Source organism: Spermophilus citellus (assembly GCF_964194105.1).
Source record: "Spermophilus citellus genome assembly, chromosome: 9".
NCBI classification, from domain to species: Eukaryota; Metazoa; Chordata; class Mammalia; order Rodentia; family Sciuridae; genus Spermophilus; species Spermophilus citellus.
The window spans coordinates 17,654,367-17,670,537 of record NC_138191.1 but is presented as its reverse complement, the minus strand read 5'-3'; the positions used below and the strand labels follow the sequence as shown (position 1 = coordinate 17,670,537).

The following is a 16,171-nucleotide window of genomic DNA, read 5'->3' as shown; positions in this document are numbered from 1 at the left end:
CCAGAAATCTGTCAGATAAAATATAGAAGTTGTTATGTGGAGTTTAATATATAATCATAGATAATAAAAAACAAAAGAAACAACAGCAGTAAAATCTTTCTTTACCAAAATGCAAATGTACTATGTTGCTTGTAGGTAAGATCATTCAGGGATATTATCCCTGAACTATGTAAGTTTTTAACTTAAAGTCCTCTTAGTGAAGTTATGAATAAAGAAAGAAATTTTAGACTGCTAATTTTTTCAGTCTTAATACCAGAAATTATTACCCTTTTTGGCATTAATTCTCAGTTTAATTTTGGAAAGCCTGATTTCACTCCAGAAATTAATATTCCCATTGAAAATTTGACCTCTTGATTTTTTTTGCAGGTGTTCTGGTAGTTAGGCAAAACATTTCACTAAGTTCTGGTGATGTAGAAAATATTTTAAAATTTATTCTCTCAACATTTTTTCTTAAATGTGTGAGGTCCTACTACTTTTGTACATATTCATGTTTAAAGTCACAATGTCTTCCCTAAGTCATAGTTGATGGTTCTGGTTATTATTACTGATGTGATGAATTTATCGCTACCATGGAAGTAGAAATTTGAGGGTAAAATGTGGGATAGAAGAGTACCACAGAAAAGAAGCCCCAAGTGCTGTATATAACTGCCCATTTATTTGGCTAACCCTGTACTATGTGTGAGTGGGAGAAACACTGAGCATCCTAGCCATCACTAAAGGAACTGAACACCTGTTGCAGCTTCTTCCTGCTGTAGGGAGAGACAGTTGGATTTTGAGTTTATCTAAGTGCCTCATAAAACAAAAAATGGTATAAGAGAGAATATAACAGAATCAATAGTCTCTGAAGAATATCAATCACAGTGACCAATACAATTCAAAATTACTCAGTGTATGAAAAAAACAAGGGACAATGTGGCCCATACATTTTTAAAAAGTCAATGGTAACCTGTCTTGAAGTAACCCAGATATTGAATTGGCTGAAAAGGATTTTATATCAGCTTCTACAAAGTATTTTTGAAATGACTGTATAGATGAAAAATCTAAGCAGAAATGAAGTCTGTGACAAAGAAAACATTGGAAATTTTAGAAATGAAAATTCAGTATCCGAAATAAAAGATTTATTGTTTAATAACATCACTGGAAATGGTAATAGTAAACTTGAGGATAGATTTAAATTATTTAGTGTGAAGAGAACGAAATCTTTAAAAAAGTGAACATAGCTTTAGAAACTTGTGAGACAATATTTAAAAAGTCTAGCATACATACAATTTGGAGTCCTAGATGGAGAGAGAAAGTGCCTGGAAAATTTTTTGAAGAAACAAGGGCCATATTTTTAGGTATAGTAGTGCACCTCTGTAATTCTAGAAACTCAAGAGGTTCAGTCAGGATTACAAGTTCAAGGCCAGCCTCAGCAACTGAGCCCCTGTTCCAAATAATAAAAAAGGGTTAGGGATGTAGCTCAGTGAAAAAAAAAATCACACCTTTGTTCAGTCTCAGTACCTGGAACAAAGGTGGACATGATTTATATTTGATGACAAACCTGAATTTCAAGAGGTAGATTCTTAACATGATATATACCAACCATACCTAGGCATATTGGTCAGATAGCTGAAAAGCAAATACAAAAAGATAACTTTGAAAAACATACAGGGAAAACTAGTACTCATCAGAAACCACAGAGATTTTTTTTAATGTCTTTAAGTTTACATCCTTCTGTTAAAGCAAAAAATAATACTTTATATTGGGGTTATATAAATATAGTACATTATAGTTGTGGAATAAAAGGAGGAGGAGGACATGAACTTATACAGTTGTAAGGTTTTACAGTTTACAGGAAATCTTATGGTATTACTCTAAGTAGACTCTGACAAATTAAAGGATTTGTTTAAATCCCTAGAGCAAACACTGAACAAAATAATGCAAACATGTATAGCTCACAGCAATAAATAAACTGGAACTATAGAAAATATTCATTTACATAAACAGAAAGGAAGAAGGGACTAAAGGGACCAAAAGAAAAAAAATGGAGATAACACAAACAGAAAACAAAGGAGAACTGGGAGTTTCATTCAGTGGTAGAATGTATGCCTAGCATGTGCAAGGGACTGGGTTAGATCTCCAGCACCAGAAAAAGTTAAAATACATATACATACATACCATACATACATACATCTATGCCCAGTAATATCAACACTACCTTTACATTTTAGTTTAAGGTAAAAGTAGTCAAGATGGGCCTAATAAAAGCAAGATCTAGCTATGCTATATTTGTAAGAGATCTTCTTTAGACAGAGTATAAGAGTTTGAAAGTAAATGGATGAAAAAAATGATTCAAAATATATAAATGGTAAGCACAGAAAGTCTGGAGTGACTGTATCAATATCAGACAAAGTAGATTTCAAGATAAAAATATTACTGGATAATGATAAAAAGTTTAATTAATTAGGAAAGTTTGTAATATGAATGTGTAGGCCTCTACTTACAGAGCTCTGAAGTGCAGAAATAAAAAAAAGGACAGGTTTCATTTAATTGTGATTGCCTTTAAAAAAGGGATGATGGTGCACATCTGTACTCCCAGGACTCAGGAGGCTAAGGCAGGAGATTGCAAATTAGATGACAGCCTTGACAATTTAGCAAGACCTTGTCTAAAAATGCAAAATAAAAAGGGCTGGGGATGTAGCTCAGTGGTAGGCACCTGGGATTCAATCTATTGTACCAGAAAAAAAGAAAAAGGCAATTACAAAAGATGTAGCAATCTTTCAACATTTCTTTCATAGTAACTTGTTAGGACAAGTAGATAGAAAGAAGTAATGTTGTAGAAGTCCCAAATGACACTCTTAAATGAATGTCATTATCTTAAATGAATTGATATTTTATTGAACACTCTATGAACTGTAGAATACATGTGCACATGATGTATTTATCAAGATAAGTCATAGGTTGGACTGTAAAACAAGTTTCAATCAATTAAAAATATTTGAAATAATATTGAATATATTATTGGACCACAGTGGGACTAAGTTAGGAATCAATGATAGTCATCAATAAAAAGTTCAAATATTTGAAAGTTAACAACACACTTCTAGGTAATAAATATATCAAGTATGTGATCACAAGGGAAATTGAAAATATTACAAAGTTGGTTTATGGAAAGTATCAACAAAATCGCTAAACTCTTTTAGCTAAATTGATAAGACAGATCACCAATATTAGGAACAAATGATAGGTCCATTGTCAAGCTATCATTGCAAATTCCATAGACATTAAAGCATAGTAATGGATTTTATTTTTTGCAAAAAATTTTAACAACTGAGACAATGGACAAATTTTCTTAAAAATGATTTTATGAAGATTAACTCAAAGTAAAAAATATGAATAACCTCCTGTATAGTATTATTTGAATTCATAATAAAACTTATAAAATTAATTCCGAGGTAAATAATTTTATTGATTAGTTCTGTCAGATAAGAGGTAAAGACCCTCATCAATCTTCCATAAATTCTTTTTTTAAAAAATTTTATTTATTTTTATTGGTTGTTCACAACATTACAAAGCTCTTGACATATCATATTTCATACATTAGATTGAAGTGGGTTATGAATTCTTTTAAGTAACCAGAGGAACAGGGAGCATATCTCAGTTCTTCTGAGGCCAGCGTAACACTAATACCATAACATGAAATATCAACCAAGAAAGAGAAAATTGTAGACCAGTATACCTTGTGAACACATAGTTCTGAGCAAACTATCAGTAAAGCATAACCAGTAAGAATATGATTATATATATATATAGTTATATTTATACATATGTATATATTTTATGTATGTGTATATATACCTACATTTACTCCATATATAAATCTTACAATTTGATTTTATCCTAGTAGAGCAATATTGGGTTAACATTTGAAAAAGCAGTGAATGTAATTTACCATATTAATTGACAAAAAGAAAAGTTATATAATTTTTGTGGTTAACTCACTAAAAACATTTGATAAATCAACCCATTAGTGTTTAAAACTGAGTAAATTAGTACTAGGAGTTTCTTCCCCCCCCCCATTCTGATAAGAGACACCTACAAAAATTTTACAGCAAATCATATCCTGATTAATTTTTTTTATTCAAGGATTGAAAATAAAGAGGTCCATTCTTACTGTTTATATTTATCATTATACTGGAGGCTCTAGCATTGCAATAAAAAGAGAAAGAGACTGTGGTTTAGCTATTGGTTTTGTAGATTCCTTTAGATTATGTCGTCTGCAACTAAAGACAATTTTACTTACTCTCCTTCCTGTCTAATCTCTGTGTAGTGGTAAACACCATCACAGTACCGATTCACTGTAGACTTTGCTGCACACACATTGTAGTTTGGATTGATGGTCCCACTGATACTGTAAACTGTTCTTCACGGTTTCTAGACACTTGACATGAGGTATTGAGTGAATTCTCCACCATCTGTGGTCCCTAGCTGCTTCTCTCCGCCTAATTTGTATATTTCTCAGTTGCAAAACTAAGGTCATATTCACTTACTGCCTTAGCTGCAGAGGAGGCTTAGAAAAGTGATTATATGGCATTTGCAGCTTCTTTAAGTTAACAAGATAGAATGGGGTTTCTTTATCAGGCAGGTAAAATGACAGTTCCTATAAAAAGTAGAGGAAGTACTTTCTAAAACTTTATTTCCCCCCGAGCAGCATTTTTGAAGACTGTCTTTTCTCTAATGCATGTTCTTCTCCCATTTTTTGAAAATCAGTTGACTGTAGATCTGTGGGCTTCAGGGCTCTCTATTCTCTTTAGTTGGTATATGCTTCTGTTTTTCTGGTGATAGTATGCTACTTTGATTACTATAGCTTTATAATGTATTTTGAAGTCAAGTAATACAATGCCTCTTTTTTTCCCCCCCTCAAGATGTTTTTTTTTTTTTTATTGTTCCTTCTTTACAAACTTTAGATTTTTTTTTTTTTTTGGTAGTTCTGTGAAGAATGTCACTGGTATTTTGAAAGGAATTGCATCGAACCTGTGATCACTTTGGGCAGTATAGATAGTAAACAATATTAATTTTTCTAATCCATGAACACAGGATGTCCTCCCCCTACCCCATCCCCCCCCCTTTTTTGTGTGTGTATGTATGTATATCTTCAATTATTTTAATCAATATCTGGTAAAATTTATTCCTAGGTGGTAGTGGTGGTGGTTGTTAACCACTGTAAATATTGACTAGAGATATAAATTTGGGAGTCAGGTGCTTGTACCTGATAATTGAAAACAAAGACCTTAAAGTGATATCTTTAAACTACTGAGGTAAAAATGGCTGCCAACCCAGAATTTTATAATAGCCAGTGTATCTTTCAAGAGGGAAAATGTAAGATACAGTAAAGAGGTATACACATAAAAATAAAGACATATGAAATTGTCTGGGGAGACAGTTTAGGGTAGGAAGAGAAGAGGACATAGAATCAGGCCTCAAGAAGCACAACATTCGAGGCCAAATAGAGGAAAAATTTAGTGACTGTAAAAATTAATGTTAAGTAATGCAAATTGAAAGCATGTGTATGTGGTCAAGAACATGGACTCTCAAGTTGGACTGCCTGGGTTTAAATTCAGACTAACCACTTACTAACTTTATGACTTTCGGACATGTTATTTTTTCACTTTATACCTCAATTTCTAAGACTGTAAAATGTGGGAGTCTGGGGAAATTTTTTGTATAGTTTTCTGTCCTCTGCAGTACACAAAGTTATGCTTGAAAAGGGTTTTGAATGGATATGGAGTATCTCCCACGTTCATAAGCAAAGAAATGGATATCAAAATAACAATAGAATATGTTTTCAACATCAGATTAGTAGAAGAGAAAATTAGAAAACTTTTGTGTTGTGAGTGGGAAACAGCCACTCACAAATTGCTGATGGGAGTATAAATTAGTAAAACATGTATAGAGGACAAATTGATAATAACATCAGAATTGCCAATGCACATGCTAGTTTATATATTTCTATTTTGAAATTGCCCATAGCCACATAGTGATACATCACATAGCTACATAGTATAGAAACAAATTAAATGTTCATCAGTAGGAGTCTGATGAAATAAATTGCAATATATACATACTAAAGGAAATTCTGCGGCCACTAAAGAGAACAAGGTGGTAGTCTTTTGTGGACTGATTTAAAAAGATCTCCAAGGTACAACAGTGAGGGAAAGAAATAAGTTCACAATATGATAATCTGTGGTGGAGATTCTGCGCATGAAAATGTGACAGAATTTATTTTTCAAGAAGGGCTCAGACTTAAAGCATTTGATGTTTGTAATGGTTAAGAACCATGCATACCATGGAACTGGTTAAATACAAAATATTTACTAGATATTTAAGAAGCTGGTAACTGGTTGAATTATAGAAGGAACTGTGTGGTTGAGGGGCAGAACTGTATAATTATTTCTACTTTTGAAATTTACTAGATTTTATGTTATTTGCCTGTGTTGCATGTTAAAATCGAATGTTTTAAATTAGCTGTTCTGTTGTCTTAATGTTATCAAAATATGTTTCTGAAATAGAAAGTGCAAATCAGTTAAAGGACTGGGGTCTGTCAGGAAACTGAGGCAGTGCACAGACAACCCTCGCCTCCTTCAAGCCCCAATTCTTTTGATCAGTTCAGAAAGATTTCAGACATATTGCAAAGAGTAACAGGCATGAGTTTATTAGAAGGGATAGGGAAAAAGAGGACATGCTTGCTCTAGGGAGAGAGTAGATCCTCTCAGAGAGGGGAGGAACAGTGCTCCTCTCCTGACTTCCAGTTTTATTGGGGGTTCCAAGAAAGTTTTCAGAGAGTCCTAACCAGATCTACCTCTTGACCTATGATCAACAGCAGGATGATATCAGACTTTTAAGTTCCTACTACCATAACAACTCTCAGTCACTTTGGCCCATGCTGACCAGTTCTAATTGGAACCTGTTCTTAGAGATTTTATGGTTAGTAGAAATTATCCTTATTTCCTTGAGTTGTGGGATCTGCTCTATATTAGGAGTCACAAAAGTTCCTGGGCTCCTCTTATTGGCATTATTTCAGTCCTGCATTTCCTGTGCAGATAACAGTTAGTTTTCCTGAGGTATGTAACATGTCAGTTTAAGCCAGGAGGGGCTAAAGATAAATTGCTTTTTAAAAGAAAACGTGGGGTCAGCACGGTGGGCCCAATTAATAGAATTATTAACATGTAATTTTAAATATTTAAAATTATATATAAAATATGTAATTTGGGGGGAGTGTTCCCCCCAATCCTTCTTAGCCTTTATTACTTTTTGTATTCTTTTTTTTTTTAAAGCGAAATTTTGAGTTTAATTAAAATCAGAACAGGGATACATTAAACAAACAAACAAACAAACAAAAAATACTTTTCTGATTATCAATTTGACTCAAAGCATCCCCAAAACACTGGAGATCCAGCTTATTCCTGAGACATCAATCATTAAAAAAGATTTTTACTCTTTGAACTATTCACATTTTTGTAGCAGAAAACAGAACAAAGTTCCGCAGATACTTTTTGTATTCTTAATGATTTTGCAGACCATCTTAATGTTTGTTCACTTATACAATGTTTCCTACCCTGAGTAATTTTGGGATGCTTGGTTTAATATAATCTCAAATCAAAACTTTTATCTGTTTCAGGCTGTCAACTACTAGTTATTTGGAGATCAAAATTATTTGGCATCAGTGAGAAAGTAGTATTCTAAATAATTCATCCATTTGGAATTGTTTTGAAAGAGGATAGACTTAAGGAATATAGGAGAACACGCCACTTTTCCTACTAGAACATTCTGAAACAGTCTTAGTTTAGAGTGTCTGAGTCAGTAGTGTTCAGAATAGAGTACCCAAATCTATTTATTAGAATATGCTAAGCAAATAATAGAAATTTTACCTTATACTTCTTGATAATAGTGTATGTTTTTAAAAGTTCAGAAATCACTGATATTACTTTTTTTTTTTTTTTTTTAAACTTTGGGAACCAAAAAAGCAGCAAGTGGGACTGAAGGTTGAAAATTGAAATGTGAACTCAAATTTTTTTTTTCCTTTTATAACATGATTAGGTCTTAATGGAAAATGTTGAAATATAAACGTGTTTATGTAATCCAAGGCCAGTTATCCAAATTGGATTACATCTTTCTTTTACTTCTGTTTTAATTTTAATTTATCATCGAAGTTAAGTTTGAATATCTTGAATGAAAATTTTACAGCCTCATTTTTTTTTTTTTTCTGTTTTCTTTCTCTTTTGGTAATGGTGCTCAAACCCCAGGGCACTTTCCCACTGAAGCTACAACCTCAGTCCTTTTGGGTTTTATTTTGAGACGGGGTCTCACTAAGTGGTTTAGAGCCTTCCTAGTTGCTGGAATTATAGGCGTGGGCTACCATTCCCTGCCATAGCCTAATGTTTTAGATTTTTTTCCAGCTAAAAATAGAGATAATATTGATACCTGACCTGTATCTTTCTTTTCAATTAATTGTAGTTTTAGGGTTTTCCATTCTGGGTACCCTTCCTCAGTTTGCAAACATTTTCTCTGATTAAAATAGTCTCCATGATAACAATAGGTTGCCCTCCGCCCCATGGACCTAATACATTATGGAATGCATACTGTGAGAAATAACAATTTGCAAATACTTATTGATGTCTGTAACTTGTGATCATTCATATTTTTGTCTTAGATATTCAAGATTAAAGCAGTACAGTTGGCTGAGAAACTCCTACCTGCTTTTAACACACCTACTGGGATTCCCTGGGCAATGGTGAATCTGAAAAGGTAAATTCTATTTTATTGCTTATTTCTATTCTGGAAGATTAAATTAACAGATTTTTTTTGTTTATTTGTTTTTACCTGATTAGTCTTAGAAATTTCTTATGATCTTCTCCCACCATGCTTTTCAAGACATAAATTGTTTTTCTTTGCTTTTTAAATATATGTCCTTTACTTTAAAACAGGTCGCCTGCTCTAACTTCATTCCACTTTCTATTACTTGTTTCTCTCAGATTTTTTTTCCTCATGTATATGGTTACACAATATTTATTGTTCATTTCCATTTAGTGCTGTAATAGATTCAAAATACATTTTCTCTTTTTCTTTTTACATATCACATGCTTTTTTCTGAGTCAAAATGAAAAACAATGTGCCTAGAAATTAGTTTTTCTATTGTTGACTCATATTAATAGTAAAACTACACCTAATGCATGATGTTGGCTGAAGGGTCTTTATTATTTATGTTCTTCTTTTGGGGGGTAGGTACTGGGGATATAACTCAGAGGTGCTTTACAACTGAGCTATGTCCCTAGTCTTTTTCATTTTTTATTTTGAGCAGAGTCTTGCTAAGTTGCTGAGGATCTAAGTTGCTGAGGCTGGTCTTGGACTTGAAATCCTCCTGCCTCAGCCTCCTGAGTCACTGGGATTACAGGCTTGTGCCACCACACCCGGCAATAATATCTACACTCTTGAAAATCAAAGTGAACTCTAAAGGATTATTCTTTGCAATCTATTTCATTCTAAAACACTACTTTTTACTTAGAAATAGACAAAATATCTTCTTCATATAACTTTCAAACAAAGGTACAAAATTAAAATTTGAATGATGTTAACATTTTAACTGGTGTTTAAATTATTCATGCTGACTGAAATGTTTGCTGCTCATTTCCAAGTAATATTTATTTTAATGTTGAAGTTTATAAATTATGTGAAAATTTGACAGTTGATCCCCTTTTATCCAAGCTCTTTAGAATAAATGTTAGGAACATTTATTTTTCTCCAGATGTGAATCTGTGAATTTATTTGAAAAAATAATCTATTTTAGTCATGTCTTTCTAATGAAGAACTTTATGATAGAGTTTAAATTTACATTAAGAATCAGCATTTAAATAATGAACTTTATATCTAAATTTACTATTATTTAATTTTATGTACTATACATAATGCAGATTACTTCCTTTGTGAGAGAAGTGCTGGCTAGAGTTCCAGAACAATCTCTCTTGAAAGAACATAGCCAAATGATGTACACACACTTCTCTTTTCCTTAGCTTCATCATAGATTTTCTGATATTTCCTTCAGTAACTTTACAGAATCATGCAGTCTTCTTAGATAATAATTAAAACTTAATTCTGAAAGAAGAAAGACTTTTTTTTTTGCTACATAGAAGAAAAGAACTGAAAAATAAAGATGAAATTGCAAAACTTCAAATTTAAGATTGAGAATAAAGTAGAAAAGTTTTCAAGGACTGTCGGGGTTTTTAGCATGCACCCCCCTTCCCTCCTGACCTGTGGGAGAGATTGGGGGAGCATGCCCCGACCAGGATGAACCAAGAAAGGTAAAGGTCCACTGGCCTCCGGCACCCAGCCCTCCCTTGCAGGAGAACAATCAGACACGCCAGGGAGAACAGTCAAAGCAGGATCTCGTTTATTGAGAAAACACACACAGCTAATATAATGTACAGGAAACAATCAGGGTAAAGGTCAGCAGGGGGGGGACAATTTATATCTACACCCATCCTACAGGCAGTAATGGGAGACATGAGCTGTCCATGAGGGCAGAAGGGTTCTGAGCCTATCCTAACGGTGATCCGATGCCTTCTGGCTAATCGCTAGGTACTCTCTTAGCCACATGTGGCCCCAGGACTGGGAAGCGGGTAGCAGCCAGCAAGTTAGGTTTCTTCTTTTCTGATGCAACATGTCCCACGTTACATCATGCCCTACAAAGGACCCTGTCATGAGCATTTTATAAGTTTAATTTTCATTTAGTTTCTTTGTATATATTTCTATAAATGATTTACTTAAGTTTATGTTTCATAAAATTTGTTATTTCCCTACTTTTTAAGTTATTTTCCCCCCTTTGGGATGGGATCTGATCATTTCCAACATGGCCTTCCCACATTCTTGCTGCTCAAAACCCAACCCATGGTAACAATGGGATATAGCATATAGAAACACAAACATATATACCTGGCAGGGCTTTTTTTTTTTTTTTTTTAAGGGCTTATTTGAATGTTTGATTTCCCACTTCTTATTTTCTTATTCAGTGATACTCTTTTCAAAATACTCTTCCAGGTCATCTAAACCTTTCTGTTGAATAATACATAGTGAGACCTGGAATAGTTTCATTCATTTTATATATCAGTGGCATTTGTTTCCATTATTTTCGTTCTATCATAAATACTGCTTGGATAGCATCCTGTTATGATCCTTGTGTTAGTGGGCATTTTATTTCTCTAGAAATGATTCTCAAGAATATGATTGCTGGGTCAAATGTCTTTTTTGATTTTTTTTTTGGTACAGATTCCCAGGTTTGAGTTTATCAGATCAAAGGTATACACATGTTTAAATTTAATGAATACTGCCAAAATATTTTCCAAATAGGCTGTAGTATATCACTTTTCTACCACCAGTGTGTGGGAGCATCCAAATGTCTGCAGATATCAGTATTTTAGTAAATTTGATGAACTAGTGGTTGAAAAATGTTACTCATTGTTATTTTAATTTGTATTTTCTGACTAGTGAATTTGATCATCCTTATAAATTTATTGGACATTTAAATTTACCTTTTTGTGACTTGTCTTTTTCTAATTAATTTGTAAAGTTATTTGTAGATTGTAAAATTCCTGTCTTTCTGCCTTACTGTTATCGGTATAATATTTTTTCATTCATATATTTAAAATTTTCCCACATTCAGATATACTTTCTATAACTTTTTGGGTTTGTGATCTTATCTGAAGAGATTTTCTTTATTTTTGTATTCTTTTGAATTCCCATGAAAGCTTTTGACATGGCTTTAGTTGTTTTTCTTTTCAAGTATGATGTTAGTTGTACAATCTTTATCAGTGCCTTTATCAGATTGAGGAACTTGTCTCTTCCTATTTCACTGAGAGTTTGTTAATTTGCTTTGTAAATCATGAAAGAGTGTTGAATGTGGCCAGATACATTTTCTTTATCTAGAGAAATAACCATAAGTTTTTTTGCCTTTATTAGTATGGTAAATTACTTGTAAAATTTTCATATGGTAAGTCAATCTTGAATTCCTTGGGTATTTCTTGGCCATAATATATTATTGTCTTTATATTTTGCAATATTTGATTTTCTAGCACTTTTTGAAACTATCTGTTTCTGTATTGATAACCCCTTCATTATTACTTTATGAAACTATGTTTATGATGAATTTTGGTAGGAAATTTACTTTTTAGTGCTACTTTTGATAGGTTTTTATGTTATTTGGCCTTATAAAATAAAATGGAATTAGTCTCACCTTCTTCTGAAATATTTATGTTATACTGGTGTTACTTCTTCCCTAAAGTTTCTTTTCTTTTATCTTTTTTTGGTACCAGGGATTAAACCTAAGGGCACTTAACCACTGAGCCACATACCCAGCCCTCCTGGTTGTTTTTTTTTTTTTTTTTTTTTTTTTTTTTTTACTATTCATATTTAGAGACAGGGTCTTGCTCAGTTGCTTAAAGCCTCTCTTAAGCTGCTGAGACTGGCTTTGAACTCAGGATCCTCCTTCCTCAACCTCCTGAGCTGGTGGGATTACAGGTGTGCATCCCCATGCCTGGTCTCTTCCCTAAATAGTTGATGCATTCACTTATGTAACTGTCTCGGTCAGAAATTTCCTTTGTGAGATTTTTTCCCCATGAATATTCTTTTTTTAATGTAATTTTTTAATTTATATATGACAGTAGGATGCATTACAAATCTTATTACATATATAGAGCACAATTTTTCATATCTCTGGTTGTGTACATAGTATATTCACACCAATTTGTTTCTTCATACATGTACTTTAGATAGTAACGATCATCACATTCCACCATCATTAGTTACCCCATGCCCCACCCTCTTCCCCTCCAACTTCTCTGCCCTATCTAGAGATCATCTATTTCTCCCATGCTCCTGCCTCTATCCCATTATGAATCAGCCTCCTTATATTAAAAAAAAAATTGGCATTTGTTTTTTTGAGATTGGCTAACTTGACTTAGCATTATGTGAGAAGATTTTTAATAATTCATTTAAAAAATAAATGTGTATTTATATATATGTGACAATTCAGATTTTATTTTCATTTTCTGTCACTTTTACTTAATTATATTTTTAAGAAATTTCTCCATTTCATCTAAATTATTTAGTTCCTGTTACTTTATTATGCCTGATGTGTTTGTAGGTTCTGTAGTAAATAATCCCTTCATTTATTACTGATACAATGCTCTTAATTGGTATTCTCTTTTTATTTTGTTCAATCTAACTAGGAATTTATCCATTTTATTATTATTTTTAAAGGGGTACTTTTTGTCTTCACTGATTTTCACTTGATTGTCTTTTCTGTTTCATTGATTTCTGCTGTATTTCTCTTATTCCCTTCCCTTTCCTTACTTGGAGTTACTTTATTCTTTTTACATTGGAAACAGGTAATTAATTTTAGACGTTTTCTTCCTTATAAGCTACTATTTTCCTATAAAGCTATACGTTTTCCTCTAAGGAAAGAATTTTAATGTATCACTTTTCATTATCATTCAGTTTAAAATATTTTAAAATTTCTCGGTGAGTTTTTCCTTGATGAAACAGTAGTTTTTAATTGTATTGTTTAATTGCCCTGCTTTTGTTTTTTTACAGAGATCTTATTTAGTTTTTAATTCAGTTTCATTGTGCTCACATAGAACTCTCGAATTTGAACCTTGAACATTTTTTGCAACTCATTTATGGCTCAATATATGGCCTTTTGGGGAGGTGAATACACTTGAAAAGAAGGTGTGTTCTATCTACAATGTGTATAATGTTTTACATATATCAGGTTCAGGTGATTTATGGTATTGTTCAGGTTCTCTGTGTGTGTCTTGATTTTGTTTAATTTTTGTGTGATTGTTCTATGAATAGCTGAGATGATGTGTGTTAAAATATTCCAAGTGTGATTGTTTAATTGTCTGTTTCTGGCAAGCTTTGTATTTATGAACTTTGAGATACATATTTATAATATACTTTTCTGGTGGTTAGCTCATTTTATCATTAATGATGTGTCCTTCTCTGGTAATATTTTTCTCTTAATACTTATCAAATTTAATGTAGCTGTTCTACCCTTACATTATCTATTGGGTTTTTTTAACCTGTGTTTCAATTATAGTATTTCTTTTGGAGATAGTATGTAATTGGATTTTGCTTTTGGTATCTTATATGACAATATCTACCCTTTGTTTGAAATGTCTAGTACATTAACATTAATGCAATACTGATACAGTAAAGTTCTGTTTTTTCTTCCTGTCTTTTCCTGATTTCCTTATGCATTTTAGAATTCTGTTTTAGTTTATTAACTTCCCCTATTAATTTTGTTAGTGATTACTACTCTAGCAACCATTAAATGTATGTATACATATATATGTAAGTGTATATATACTGATTCCTTTAGCAACCATGATATATACATACACACAGATGTGTGTATATGTATATGTATGTGTGTGTGTGTGTGTGTGTGTGTGTGTGTATATATATATATATATATATATATATATATATATATATATATACTGTGATTCCTTTAGCAACCTAAAAAAGTTAATATATAATTAATTTATCTGTTAAGTTAGAATTAATGTTGTAATATTGTGCTGTTTAATAATACTGGAGACACATTGAAACTATGCCTCTCCATATACATCTTCCTTCCCATTGCTTATATGGTATACTATAAATCTCAAAATACATTTTTAAAATATTAGTTTTGAATTAAAGATAATATTTATTTCAATGAAATTAAAAGGGGAGGAAATATTCTAATATCTAGATGTTTAATATATCCATTTATCTGTTCTTCATTCCTTTTTGAAGATCAGGGTTTTCATCTGGTATTAGTTCACTTAATCTTGAAGACTTTGTTTTAGCATTTCCTACAGTGCTTGTCCATTGGGATGTATTCCTATAATTTTCTTTGTTTGAAAAAGTATTTTGCATTCATTTTAAAAGGATATGTTCAATGTATATAAAATTCTGGTTTGATTTTTGTTTGTTTCCTTGCACTTTAAAGATGTTATTTCTGTCTTAGTTTCATTGTTTCTGATCAGTGAGAATTTGAATTGTTGTCTTTTGTATATAAAGTGTTTTTTCCCCTCTTAATGCTTTACTTCTTTTTTATTTGATTCTCAGAAGTTTAATTAAGATGTGCTCCAGCATGGTTCTATTATTTTTTGTTCCCCACTCTTTATTTCCTTCTGAAATTTTTATATAAAAGAATTTTTATTACTGTTCCACATGTTTCAAAGCTCTTGTTTGTGGCTGTCAATACTGTTTTCTTTGTTCTTCAGATTGAATAATTTCCATTGGTTTATCTTCATGTTCACTTACTATTTTCTATATTATTCTAACTTGCTCTTAAGCCCATCCAGTGAATTTTTTAAGATTTTTATTTGAGTTTTTCTAGTTCAAAAATGATTTCTTTTTTTTCTTTCATACCTTTGATCTAGAATTTATTATGGTATAAAAAGGAAGATAGAAATTGATCTTTTTTCTTAAAGACGTTTGGATTACTGCATGGGTATTACTTATGAAGGATTCTCTCTCAGTGAAATTATAATTTTATGTAAATATAATAAAATATAAAAGGTATTTGCATATACATATGAATCAATTTTCCAGACTGTCTTCTTTTGCATCATTTTGTTTAGCTGGACCTGGTTGCACACCTCTATAATATAGCGACTTGGGAGGCTGAGGCAGGAGGATTGCAAGACCAGCCTCAGAAACTTAGTGAGGTCCTAAACAACTTAACGAAACTTTGTCTTAAAATAAAATATAAAAAGGACTCAGGGTGTGACTCAGTGGTTAAAAATTCTGGGTTCAATCTTCAGTACCCCCCAAACAAACAAAAACCCAAATAAACAAAATTAGTGTGTTTATTTTAACTCTACTTTATGAATTTAATTATAACATTGTAATAACTTTTGTGTCTGATAGTAGAAGTTCTTTCAGTACCCTGTTTTTACAGAATTTTCTTAGTTCTTACATATTTATTCTTTTTATATAAAGTTTAGAATTATTTGGCCTAGTTTTTTTTTTCTGTTATATTTTAGTTGGATTTGCATTAAATTTAGAAATTAATTTAGGGAACATTATTATATTACATTTCTTTCTTTTAATAAGTTATGCCTTTTTAAGTATTTAAATTTTGTATCAA

General features: G+C 31.9%; 1 protein-coding gene across 1 annotated transcript in view; it reads left to right on the top strand.

The window, feature by feature from the left end:
* The window catches only part of MAN1A2 (mannosidase alpha class 1A member 2), a 144,280-nt gene that overhangs the window by 49,680 nt on the left and 78,429 nt on the right, over window positions 1–16,171 (top strand). Inside the window, exon 6 of the mRNA XM_081306320.1 lies at window positions 8,690–8,784. Coding sequence (XP_081162446.1) covers window positions 8,690–8,784 — 95 coding nt within the window. The remainder of the gene's footprint in view (window positions 1–8,689; window positions 8,785–16,171) is intronic.